At 49.2% G+C, this 12,578-nt stretch overlaps 1 protein-coding gene across 1 annotated transcript in view; it reads right to left on the minus strand.

Annotated features, from left to right (window-relative positions):
• The window catches only part of PARP1 (poly(ADP-ribose) polymerase 1), a 34,091-nt gene extending 21,882 nt beyond the window's left edge, over positions 1 to 12,209 (minus strand). The window contains exons 1-4 of the mRNA XM_061991525.1: positions 12,032 to 12,209; positions 8,081 to 8,243; positions 7,116 to 7,234; positions 5,789 to 6,003 (exon numbers count right to left, since the gene is read on the minus strand). Coding sequence (XP_061847509.1) covers positions 5,789 to 6,003; positions 7,116 to 7,234; positions 8,081 to 8,243; positions 12,032 to 12,151 — 617 coding nt within the window. The 5' untranslated portion in view covers positions 12,152 to 12,209. The remainder of the gene's footprint in view (positions 1 to 5,788; positions 6,004 to 7,115; positions 7,235 to 8,080; positions 8,244 to 12,031) is intronic.
• Between the last annotated feature and the right edge of the window lie 369 nt (positions 12,210 to 12,578).

Below are 12,578 nucleotides of genomic sequence, written 5' to 3' on the forward strand. Positions count from 1 at the left end.
ATATGTACTTGGCTCTGCAACACGAGCCCCCTCAATCAGGTTAGGTACACTTAGAGCTTTTCTGCAGGGTAACTCTATGGTCTGGCAGAAAAGCCCATATACACTGCAACATTTTCAGGCATATTCATGTACACCTGTATCAGTTTCACCAAAGGCATATCCAAGAATCACCAAATATAAGCAGACCTCTACAGATTTGAGGAGGTGTAACAATGCAGGCTAAAAGACTATAGTGCCTTCAGCTGAATCAACAGGTTGATTTTTCAGCTTAAGACAACCCATACTGAAATAAAGGATAGCAAATGTGGTAACTTTAATAAGCTCTCACACTAGGAAGCTAGATATTTCCCAGCTGCTTTCTCTTCAGACTGCAACTAAGTCAGGTCTCTGAAATCAGACAGAAGTTTCTACTTGTAAAGTGCTCCCAGGCTGACAGCAGTTTCGTGATGTGCTACTGTGTAGTTGTGTGAGGAAATTTATTGTTACTAGCTGGGGGCTTAGAACTGTGCAGTGAGAAGTTACAGAAAACAACTGCTCAAGAGAGACTGGAATGAAGAAGCCAAATGAAAACCAGGGGATTTTGGAAAACTTCTGACTTACAAGAAACTTCAGAGGCAGAACATTTATGTTTCCAAAGTCGTTGTCCCCTTGGTCTGCCTGGCTTCAAAATACACCAATATCAACAAATCAAAGTGTGCTCTCCTCATGAGGAAATAAAGGGGAATTTTGCCCTACTTGAGGCAGGAAGAGCCTGCAACTCGAGGCAGAGCACAAATGCAGCTTAGATCTCATACTTCATTTTGACAGAGCTGCTCATATTGTTTTGAAACATCAGCCAGGTTTCTTTTTAAGAAAGCATCTGTATTAACTTCATGAGCTGTGTCTGATGGTTAAGCCATAAAGTTGACATTCTCGATTGCTCTCCTACTTACAGTTTTAAACACTTTGCTCTCTAGTACTTTGCTACCATTAAAACTAAGCCTGTATGACAGCTTAGTAACTATAAAGCTGCAAGAGGATGTGAAAAGGTACTCTCCTCCCAAAGACTCACACACGAGAGACCTATAAGTTCTAGTAAGTGTCTTGGATGTAAAATTTGGACAAGCTCTCATTTTACTTGCACTGGCCACCACTAGCCCATCATTAGCACCTCTGACCAAACAATCATTCAGAGCACTCTTCAAGTCTTTAAGGGGCCGGTTTGCAGAAGTGCTCATTTTGTAGCTGTCCCCTGGCAAGGTCTCATCAGTGGAGCTGGGGCTATGCTGTAAGGCACACCGTCTCAGGGGCAACAACAGACCGTGCTATCAGCAATTGCTTGCATTTCTTGGGAAAAACTCCATACTGTTTTCTAAACCAGGCAAGCAGAAGCCAGAGTGGCACAGCTGGATAAAGCACACACAGAGCTGTGCTTTCAAAAGTCCCCAGGCCAAGCAAATCCTCTCTCCTCTCCAGCTGCAGCCCCTGAAAGGGGGAAGATTAGAGCATCAACTTAGCCTCACCGTGCAAGTTTTAACAGAGCCATGGGTACACAACTTATCTGGGAAAAACATATCAGCTTGAGAGCAAAGCTTTCTGCTGCACCTTCCAAACCCAGAAGGCTTAATAATACAAGTATTTAGGATGGGTGCCCAAATGCTGTGCATCTGCAGTGCCTCTCCCTCTGCAGGCTGACAGGCTGCTTCCAGCAAGCCAGTGCTCACTCCTATGCCCTAACTTGTCTCTCAGTTTCCAAAAGCAGGAAAGTCAGCACACAGATTGCTGGAAGGCAACCACCCTGCAGAGAGGCCCTGTGACACAGCGGAAGCATCCAAACGCCAGCAGGGGCTCACACTTTTGGCAGCTTCTCCTCAGAGTCAAGGGGAGAGCTGGTTGCTTTCCCAAACAAAGTGATTACTGTACCTGTTCCAGCCACTTGAACAAACAGTAGAGCAGGAGGGATCATCCCAGCTGCAGAGAGGCATACAGCTGTCAGTCATTATTGCCTTCTCTTTTGGCCATGGCTATGCCCAAGGCTTAATGCAAATGCTAACCATCATTTTATACAGCCTGGAGAAGGGAATGGCAAAGCCAAGTTCACCTCATGTCTTCACAAACCAGTAAATTTTAGAACAACCAACAAAATACACACTCACTGGCACATATGTTATTTTTGTCCTCCATCCCCTAGACCACCAAACACTGTGTGTTGCTAAGAGTAGCTGTGTGCTACTGTGTACACCCCAGCTCTGTCTGGGGAAAGGACACTGCGCACATTTAACAGGTACAGGCCAACAGCTAAAGGAACTGGTACTTCACAGACAACATAAAGCACTTCCCATCTTCACAGAGGATATACAAGATTGATTTTGGGAAGATGAAGAGGGAGGTGAACTGTCCCACTCTAGCCTGGTCTTTCCTTACCATGTACTCCCTGTTTTTGACGTTCCCTTCCCTATTTTTGAAAATGAGTGGAAAGGATGATCACAGCAACTCTGGGCAAAGCAAGCAGCTGACCCAGGGAAGAACAAGAACTCCTCTTTTCTCCTCCTCCATGTAAAGCACCACCAGACTGTTGCTGACTCAAGCACTTACCCTCTCTCTGCCTTTGGCAACCTCTGCAGTTAATCTGGGGTTGCATGACACATTGAGAATTACACCTTGCTCATGTCCTGGGCAGCAATTCTGCCCAAACAAACTAGGCAGACAATACAGGAAAGTATTACAGCTCAGAGGAGGAGGGTGAAACACGTGCTACCAAAGGACAGTCAAAGGGAGCTTGCGAGCTGCTCCTGCATTTCCTCCATCAGTACACAAGCACTCTTTCCACAGAGAAGCTGCTGACAAGGACATAAGGCACCCTCTTCCCCAGGCCTGCAAAGTGACGGTGCTTCAGCACAACATCCCAAAACCCAGGGAAAGGTTGGTATGTTTCACTCATAGCTGACCTAGGAAAGGAGTCAGGCTCCATATGAGAAATTTCCCCATTTTTGCCCTTCAGAGGGAAGAGATTTTCCAACCTATTCTCAGTTGCCTGGGTCAGCACCTCACTTCTCTCATCTGCAACAGGCATATCATGCTGCTGTCCTTACAGGAAGGGCTGAGAAAGCAGTCCCAAAACCTGAGCTTCTCGGAGGATGGGCTAGACATGCAGAAGCAGCAGATGAATTTGCATGTGTGACATCTGAACTGCAGAGACATATACTCCTCCCCCTCTACTCTGCCTTGGTGAGGCCTCATCTGGAGTCCTGTGTCCACTTCTGGGCCCCCCAGTTCAAGAGGGACAGAGAACTGGAGATTGTCCAGCGCAGGGCCACCAAGATGATCAGGGGACTGAAGCATCTTCCTTACGAGGAAAGGCTACAGGAACTGGGGCTGTTTAGTTTAGAGGAGACTGAGGGGGGTATCCCATTAATCTTTATATAAATGGTGGATGTCAGGAGGTAGGGCAGCAGTTTTTTCTACGATATCTAGCGACAAGATGAGGGGTTATGGGATGGAGCTGGAACACAAAGAGTTCCATCTACACAAAAACTATTTTACTGTGAGGGTGAGGGAGCCCTGGCACAGGCTGCCCAGGGAGGGTGTGGAGTCTCTTTCCTTGGAGGTCCTCAAAACCCGCCTGGATGCATTCGCGTTCCTCTGCAACCTGATCTAGGTGACTCTGCTTCTGCAGGGGGGTTGGACTAGATGATCTCTAAAGGTCTCTTCCAACCCCTACCATTCTATGAAGATATAATCTGTATGCGGCACAAGCAGAAATATCTTGAAAGATCATTTTGAGAAACAGATGCTGTAACATTATTTCTGCTGTAATTTCTATCATTAGTCTCTGTTATCTGATCGAATGGACAAGATGAATTATCAGAAGTAACTGTTACAAGCTTCTGGCTTGTTTTTCTTTTGGCTTCTCCAGAACTTCTGTGCTTTCTTGGCAGAAGATCACCAGGTAGGAAACACACCACACCTCTCCCCTCTTTCTGTTTATTTACACTCCTCATCCAGTTTATTTGACAGACAACTCCTTTTTCTAGTTGACCCTTAACATCCTTGGCTCAAGCACACAGCCCAAACAGCTGAAGAAAGGTACTGAGTGTAAGAGCTAAGCAGCACCTTCATGGTTGAGGGGCTTGTTCACACAGTGCTTGGAAAGCAGGAAAGATGAGACATCCTGCTGCTTTTCTGGCGTGAGATCCTGGTTCACATTACTCTGCCTCAACAGTCTAAGCCTTTTTACACTGCAATTCTAGGCTTGTGTTTGCACAGTGACTTGGCAAACTACTCTGTGGCCTATCTTTACAAAGCCTTCATATTTTCCACAGCATCCCAGAAGTGGCCCAGAAAAGCAGAGTTAGGGCAGACAAGAGGAACACTTAACACAGTCAAACCTCTAGAGTTTTGCTGAAGACATGGGAGAAAACTACAAATAACGCTATTAAACTCACACACTGTTCTAGGACAAAGCAGAACACGCTCCTCGGCACAAAAGGCAGAGGACTACTTGAAAAGCTGCAAGTGCATTAAAACACTGTAGTTGGACTTACATCCTGCAACACACACAGAAGGAAAATGCCTGTGTGGAAAGACAGCAAGACTGTCAGGCAGATGTAGACAGCTGGTCTCAGACCTCAGAGTTTTAGTGAGTGAGGTGAACAGCACAGAACCTCATGAGGACTCTAGCAGGAGCAGCAACTCCTCTGGCACTGCAAGACACTTCCCACAGCACCCACATCACTGCTGAATGCTTCTGGAACAACCACTTACCAACCACGAATAAATTGTATAAGCTGCAGTCTCTTAACACCACATAGATTAATGAAAGCATGCCCTGCTCCATCACCTATGGCCGAGGACGACATTCACATACACACAAGGCCCTGAGCAGTACGCTGTGCCCAGCAGCCGTGTATCTGAAGGCCCAATATGGACAAAGACTGCACAGATTTTACACACCTACAGCTTCCTGGAACCTGACACCAGTCTCACTGGACAGTTTCACGGTGAATCCTTGCAAAAGTAAAGCTGAACTCAGTCTACAGAGAGTACATGGAGAAGCCCAACGTTTTACAACACGAAGATCTTCCATATTTGTAGGACCTAGGAACACCTTATGTTCCTTCCTCCACGTGGACAATGCAACACTGGCTTGTGTTATGAAGCATGACTCTAGGCGAACTCACTTCAAAAACAAATAACAAAAGCCTTCATTAAAAGAGAAGGATTGACCAAAAATAGCAAGTCACCTGGAAGAGCTTCTCTGTCAGTACAAGTTCCGTCAAGAGCCTCCACTAAAAATTTCAAGGCAATGAAATTTCAGATGTACCATAAAAGATTTAGTGAACAAAAGCATCCAAGTGTAACTACTATGTGGCCAATAAACACCATTATTAGATTCAGTGCCTGTCACAGATCAGCAGCTCTGATAGAGATGAGATGTCAAATCAATTCTCCAACAAGTGGTTAGAGCACAGAAACCATCACAGATAACAGCATCAAACAAGGAGGCACAGAACCCAGGATCCATTTGTATTAAGGATGCATTATTTTATGGTTGAAAGCCCTGCATCAGTCCTCTAAGCCACAGCTGCTGGCCTCTGCATTTTCTCAAAGCAGGAGGCAAGTGGACTGCACACTCCCAGGGATGGGGAATTTGTTTTCATCTGCCTAAGGTCACAGCAAGGACCAAATCCTCCTATGACCAATACCCTTTTAACAGAGATAACAAGGTCACAAGACATTTCTCATGGATGTATCTGAAGGCAAGCAATGGCTCATCTAGACCACGCAATTTCTTGCATTGCCCACATACCCTTCACTCTTGCTAGCCGGGAGCTGCTTCTTCAGAGTTTCTTTATCTTCAGCTTTTAAGATGCTGAAGCCCAGGAGCTGTGCGGCCCCGTAAGCCGGGAGGAAGCCCAGCTCCGCCCGGCGGCTCACGAAGCAGTCTGGGTGGTACCAGTTATCTATCATTCCCAGCTGCGGCTTCTCGGGATGCACCATCTTCTTGGAAATCCGGATCTGGCCCTGAGGTAAAGTGACACAAGAGAAATTGCTAGACCATTCTGCACAAGTTACTTACAGAATGCTTCCTACTAAGCAGCTTTAAAATTGCAACAATCCCTCCATCAAGGCTGGAACTTCTGTTCAATCTCTTTCACTACAGTTCCTCTGCTTCCTTCAATACTCTTTCAAGGGTGAAAAATACACCCCAGCTTTTTGAGGAGTTTTTTTGTTCAAAAAGTAGTGAAAATGGGTAATCCCATACTCCAGCTCTCAGGAAGCTTGAAGCAAAACTCATACAACCAAACACCATGCAAGCAAGTTAACTTTATGTCCTTATCTCTCAAGTATCGGCGTTAATATGATCTCATTCTGTCTTACCACAAATTATTTTTCAGATGCCCAACAAGCAGTTGTTTCAGGTGCTTTTAGACCACAATACTTCACGCTCCAACAAGGAAAAGTCTACACAATAGTCACCAGTGCTTCTGCAGATGCAAACATATCAGCGCTAGTGTTTGGGCCTTGACAACTTTACCCAACTGACAGGTCTATTCATATCTATCAGAGGTTTACAATTTCATTTTGCCAGCTGTCTTAAAAAGCAGAGCACCAAGACATGTTCAACTACAGGGCTGCATCATTTAGTAGCTGCACTCATGTTTTTGCATGCTTTCATAGAGTTAATATGGATACAGTGCACACAACAGAGCTGGTCTGGCTGAGGAGGAGGAAGAGACGAACACCTTTGTTGTGTTGCAAAAAGCAGGAAAAACTGCAGCTGGTGGTGGCCCTGTTGCCACAGAAATGCTGGCAAACGGTGTTCCAGCCTACTTCAAGACCCAAGTGAAAGGAAATGTCCGCAGGTTTGAAGCCCAGGCTACAAGGTCTGAGGGATGCCTTCACTGTCAGAAATCCAGGACGCAGCTGCTTCTCAGACACAGAAATGCAATTTTGCAAGCGCTTTCCATACGCAGGACAGACAGGAAGCAAATATACAAGTCACTGTTTCACAGAGTCACAAAATGGTAGGGGTCCCTTCCCTTCTCTAAAGATCATCTAGTCCAACCTCCCTGCTAAAGCAGGAACTGGTGGAAGAAGAGACAAGAGATGGAAATCTAAGAAAGGCTTTTTACCTTTTCTATTTTCTGTTCACAGCCTTTGCAAGTACTTCTGTTAGATTTGGCATATTCAGCAGCAAAGTCATTTAGGCTCTTCTCAGCCTTGCCACCTCCTTCCTGTTCTGCTCCTTTTCCTGGAGAACAAAGCAAATACTGAGTTCAGCTTTAAAAGGCATTCCCTTACTTTCTTTTTCTCTGTCCCAGATTGTTAGCAGTCTGCATTAATAAACCTCTGTGTTCCAGCAACTCATCTGTCATGAATTTGCATACAGAGCAAGATAAGCAGCCCATGCTCAAAAGCGCTTTTAAAATAGAAAGAGTCCTTTAAGCAGCCAAGTAGCAACTGTTCAGGATTGCTCACTTAATGATTTTAGAAGACTTTCAAAGGTGCACTGAGCTGACCCGTTTTACTTCTCTCCTGCTACTATGGTAAAATGAGATCTTACTGAAGAACTGACTGTAATGGGAGTCACAAATAGCTCTGCTTCAAAGCAAAACTCTTCTTCCCAATCACCAGTTTCCTCTTGATTTTTGCACGGCTACATCAATCTAAAACTGCCCAGCATCCTTGATTTACAGAGAGACACGGTGAGTTTGGTCTGGTTGGTACTTAGACCCTTCTCACTTGCCCCCGGACTCACTAGTTCATGGTGTAACAACTTCAAAGGGCCACCACAGCCACAGGCTGCAGGAAAAGTACTTTTAGTACAATGGCATTTGCTAATATTAAAGAAAAGAAAACAAAAGAAACAAACCATAACAACAAGAAATATTTGGCAATGCATCTGCCAACTGACTTGGCTTCTTTCCTCATCGATATAATATGCCAGTGTCCCAGCTCTGGGGTGCAAAGACATTACACCAAATCTTCCAATATCACTTGTTGAAGAGACACAGCAATCAAAGAAAAACAGTAACAGCTTGAGGAAAGGGAGCATGGTTCCAGCTGAACCTCTTAATACCAGGAGACCTCTGCTTACCTCCTCCAGGGCCTCCAGTTTCAATGGCTTTCTTGATTTTCTCTTGGTCTTCCCACCGGAGCTCAGAGAAGCCATCAATGTCTGCATGGGACACGATTCGAGCCCGTTTCCAGAAGCAGCTGTAGTGATGCCAGTGAGGGACTTTGCCATCAAACATGGGCGACTTGGAAGAAAGCATGTTAGGCCAAGATGAAGCAACTGAGACAGAACTGAAGGATGAAAAAACCCCACAAAATCAAAAAGGGCTAAACATGGGTAACTTCTTTTTTAAACTAAGAGCTGGATACTATTTAGGATAAAGTCTTAAGATGAGACCAGCTGCTGGAGAGAGGTCACAAAGGGGATAGACATGGAAGGAGCATTTACTCAGCTTAACCAGTTCACTACCCTGCTGCTTAACCCATCTGTTTTACTCAAAAAGGTCATAGCCTCAGTGTGGCTATACCAACCCTGAGCAGACAAGGAAAGGTTTCCTCGCTATGAGAATCAGACCATCTGCAGGCATAAGCAAAGCAAAACAGAGGTTGTGGAAAGAGTAACAGCACGTGGCTTATCTGCTACAACCTCCTTCCAGACCACTGCAGCACAAGGGGATGCTGGCATTGTCCTGCAGGACCTCCGAGTGCAACACACAATCCCTTTGAGAGGCACTTCTCAGGCAAACCGTCCATGACCTGTAATGCCCACTGCCACGCACAAGAAAGGAAGAGTAGCTCCAAGGACTGTGGCCTAAAGAAATTCCTGAGAGGGCTGCAGGAGGCAGAAGTAAAATTTCAGGGAAACAGGAGAGTCCGACAAAGTCCTGCATCAGGACAGAAACAACACCCACAGCCTCCCTGCAGTGGCTCCAGAGTGCCCTGTCTCATGCCAGCCTCCTCGTGGAAGTGCTCCCCTTGCTTCTGGCTCACATATATTAAGTAACAACCTGGCAGCATTCCGATTACCCATCAGACAAAATAACCATATTGTGGTTTGGCTCCAAGTGCTGCACACAAACAACAGCCGTACTAATAATAATTAGCGTTGTATAATTATTATTACAGATGATACAGAATAAACGACCTGGGAAAGTGTTTTACGTGTCACTCACCAACAAGAGGGAGATCTCCAAGACACAAGAAATTGCTCTTGTTTTCATGAGCAGGAAATAGGAAACAAGGGCTTTGAAGACCACAGCATAGGACTAGGAGAATCGGGAGCCTCAATTACAACTAACCATCAACCAAAACTGTAAAAAGGACATTACTATTTCCAGATGGACTCTTCCCATAAGCCAAGACTTTGATTATCTGGTTACCCTCACAGCACCATAGCCCTACTAGAGCCACCCTGAGGTGGATCTCAATGTCTCTGGAAGCCACATGTAGATCTGGCACTGAAAATTGGTCACCCCTGAGGTCTAGGCTCCTGTTGGGACTTTGCCTTATGACTCTGTCCCTAACACAAAGGCTTTTGGAGACACAAGGCACTGGGATGCATGGAAGGGCTGGCTCAGTCTTTAAGATAACCATACAAGCCATCAATAGATCTTCTCCACTACATGGAGTTGTGCACCTGCAGCACTGCTTCTTACTGTGTGGGAAATAAAACCTCCAGGCAAGCTAGATCTTGTTTACACAACTCCTCTCAGCTCACCTATCTCTAGACTGTAGTTTTCTAAACAAACTAGGGAAAAGGGAGAGACTGATTTGCTTTCATGTTGCACATGCAGATAACAGAAACTGCTCGGTTCCAGCTGGAAGCAAAAGTTAAAGCCATGCTGGTCCTGTGGGGCCTGGATGTCTGCCCTGTGCCAAACACCAAACATCCCACTGTTATTCACAACTCTTTACCTAGAAAACAAACCAAAGCAAAAGGCAGTTACAGTAGAAATGGCTCCCAGCTAAGGACTTGGTCTAGGTCTCCCTTTAGTTTCCTCTGCACAGTTTGCAAAAGACCTTAACTGGCTGAAGGCAGACAGAGGCTGCCCTGCAGGGGATTTCCCAAAGAGGATACAAGGGGTCCGAGTGCTCTGGTTAAATTCAAGCCCTTGGGGAGGAGCGTGGCGTGCTCAGCAGTTGGATGTGAGAAGTGCTCTGCTGGCAGCAGAGTGAGACGGTTGCAAGAGAGATTAAGCAAACTCAAGAGATCATGGGGAAAAAATAAAAATTACAAGCGGTTGATGCAAGACCGACAGTTTTGGGGAGACGGTCGGCTAAAAGGCAGTGGCTCTACGAGGGATGCCACAGTCTCAGTTGTACCCCTCCCCCTGCACCCAGGAGATCGATCAGTAAACCTCGCCCTATAAAACCGAACACGTTCCCTGCACCAAGGCAGGCTGCGGTCCCACAGCCCCCTGTGCCAAGGACGGCCAACCCACCTCACAACGGCTTCAACTGCTGGAGAAGACAGGACAGGAAAACAATAGTGTGATAACCGGAGAAGCGGCTGCTGGCACAGGGGAAGGAAAAGTGCTGACACCTCCAGTCAGCGACTGAAGGCAGCAGGAGAAACAAAAGGAAAAGGCAGCAGGAACACGTGCGAGCAGAAGCTGCAGCTTGGTGCCGGGAAGCATCTTCCCCAGAGGATAGAGTGAGGTTCCAAGCAACAAAAGCGGAGGCAGGTATTTCCCCCTCCGGGTAATCAGCTCCTGCCTGCAACGCGGGCAGCCCTGCCCCGGCAGCCAGGCATGCCCAGCAGGGAGCCAAGCCCCGGGCGAGGGGCCACCGGGCCTCTTCTCGCCCAGCCTCCCGGCACGGCCTCTCCCAGGGGCACAAGTGACTCTGAGCCGCGCAGCGTGGTCCCTTCTCAGGCAGCTGGCAGCTACAGCACCCATCTAGACGGATCTGCTCTGGCCTTCACACTCCCTGGCCTTGCCAGCCCACCGTGAAAATACATCCGTGTGTTTGCTTATCTTTCACACGACACAGCAGCACAGCCCGCACGCAACCCTCTGTCCGTCTGCAGCACCTGCACGCCGCAGGCCCTTTTCATCCCTCCAAAGGCGGGACAAAGCCCGGGAAGGCGGCTCTTCGCCCTGCCCCAGCAAATCCCTGCCTCCCGGGACAGCAGCGTTCATCTCCCCATCCTCCAACGGGGAGCTATTTCAGTGTGGCCAAAACGGCATTACGGGTCTGTGCACAATCCCCAGCCCCCCGACACCAGGCGAGGCCTTTCCCTTCATTTTGAAAGGAAACCGAGCAAGTCTCTCTCCCCAAAATGCAAATCATTTGAACAGCAAAACATTGCGGTTCAGCTCTTCATCCTGTCTGCAACGTGTCCGCCAGCTCTGTAAAAACAGCCCTCTGCTGCTGGCAGCCCCTGAGCTGCCCGACAGCGAACCCCACCGCTCTCCCCGCTGCAAGGGAAAGGGGAAAACACACTCTTCGTTTCGGGTCCCGGTTTCTCTGTCTCCTATGCAAAGCACCCACCGCACGGAGATTCCCCTGACTTCACACAAAACACCCCAAGTGACAGACGCGTCCCCGGGCACAGAGGAGCCGAAACGCCGAGCTCGGCTCCCTCTCACGCCCACCTCCTGCCGCCACCCCCGTCCCGTGCCAGCCGGATGGCAACAAAGAGACTCTACGAGCGGCCCCGGGACGCCCCCTCAATCATCCACTAAGGCATTTAACGGCGCACTTTGCTCCGCTTCACCTCCGGACACCTTTACAGCCTTTTACAGGCTAGCGACAGCGCAGGGCCCGCGGGGAGCAGCTCCCACCGGCCCCCTCGGGGCGGGAGGCAACGGGGAGCGCTGCGGGCAGCGGTGCGGCGGACGCTGCAGGGAGCCTCCGCTAAAAATAGGCTGCGCTCGCCCCCACAGCGGCGGAGAGCGGCTCGACTGAACGGCTCCAGGCTGCCGCGACGGGCGCCGGGAGCGGAGCTCGGCCTCTGGCCCCTCCGGTGCAGCGCTGAGCAGCCCCATCCCGCCCCACGGCCGGCCCGAGCGCCAGCCGCGCCATGCGGTACCTGCACCATGAGGGCCAAGCGCAGCGAGTCCTTGGCGATGCTCTCGCCGCACTTCTTGCAGGAGGCGCGGCCGCTCTTGGCGTACTCGGCCCGGTACAGCTTGTCCGCCGGCTCCGCCATCGCCGCCGCCGCCGCAGCTGCCCCCGCCGCCGCGGAGCCGCCTCGCGCCCAGCACCCGCGTCGCCGCCGCGCGCTCTCTCCCCCCGCCCGCGGCAGCGCTAGCCGAGCGCCGATAGCCCACCCCCGTCTCAGCGGCCGGACGGATCTGCCGGTCGGGTATCGATTCGCCGTGCCTGGCGGCGGCTCCTGGAACGTTCCGGTTTGCTGCGGTGTATCAATGGGGGGCAGGGAGCGGCGGGTCATGCGGCCGCCGCGGGGTCTCGCTGCCCATGGGGCGGCTCGGCCCACGCAGCCCGAGGAGGGGGCGGCCGGTCCCCTGGGCTGCCTTGAAGAGCGGATGTGCCCCACAAAAGCCTTCCCGAGAAGTTAACTGGGTAAAAGGGGCTGTAAGAGCCGTCCGTGGCCCTTTCTGCTACCCGTTTCTCTG

Source organism: Colius striatus, chromosome 2 (genome assembly GCF_028858725.1).
Source record: "Colius striatus isolate bColStr4 chromosome 2, bColStr4.1.hap1, whole genome shotgun sequence".
NCBI classification, from domain to species: domain Eukaryota; kingdom Metazoa; phylum Chordata; class Aves; order Coliiformes; family Coliidae; genus Colius; species Colius striatus.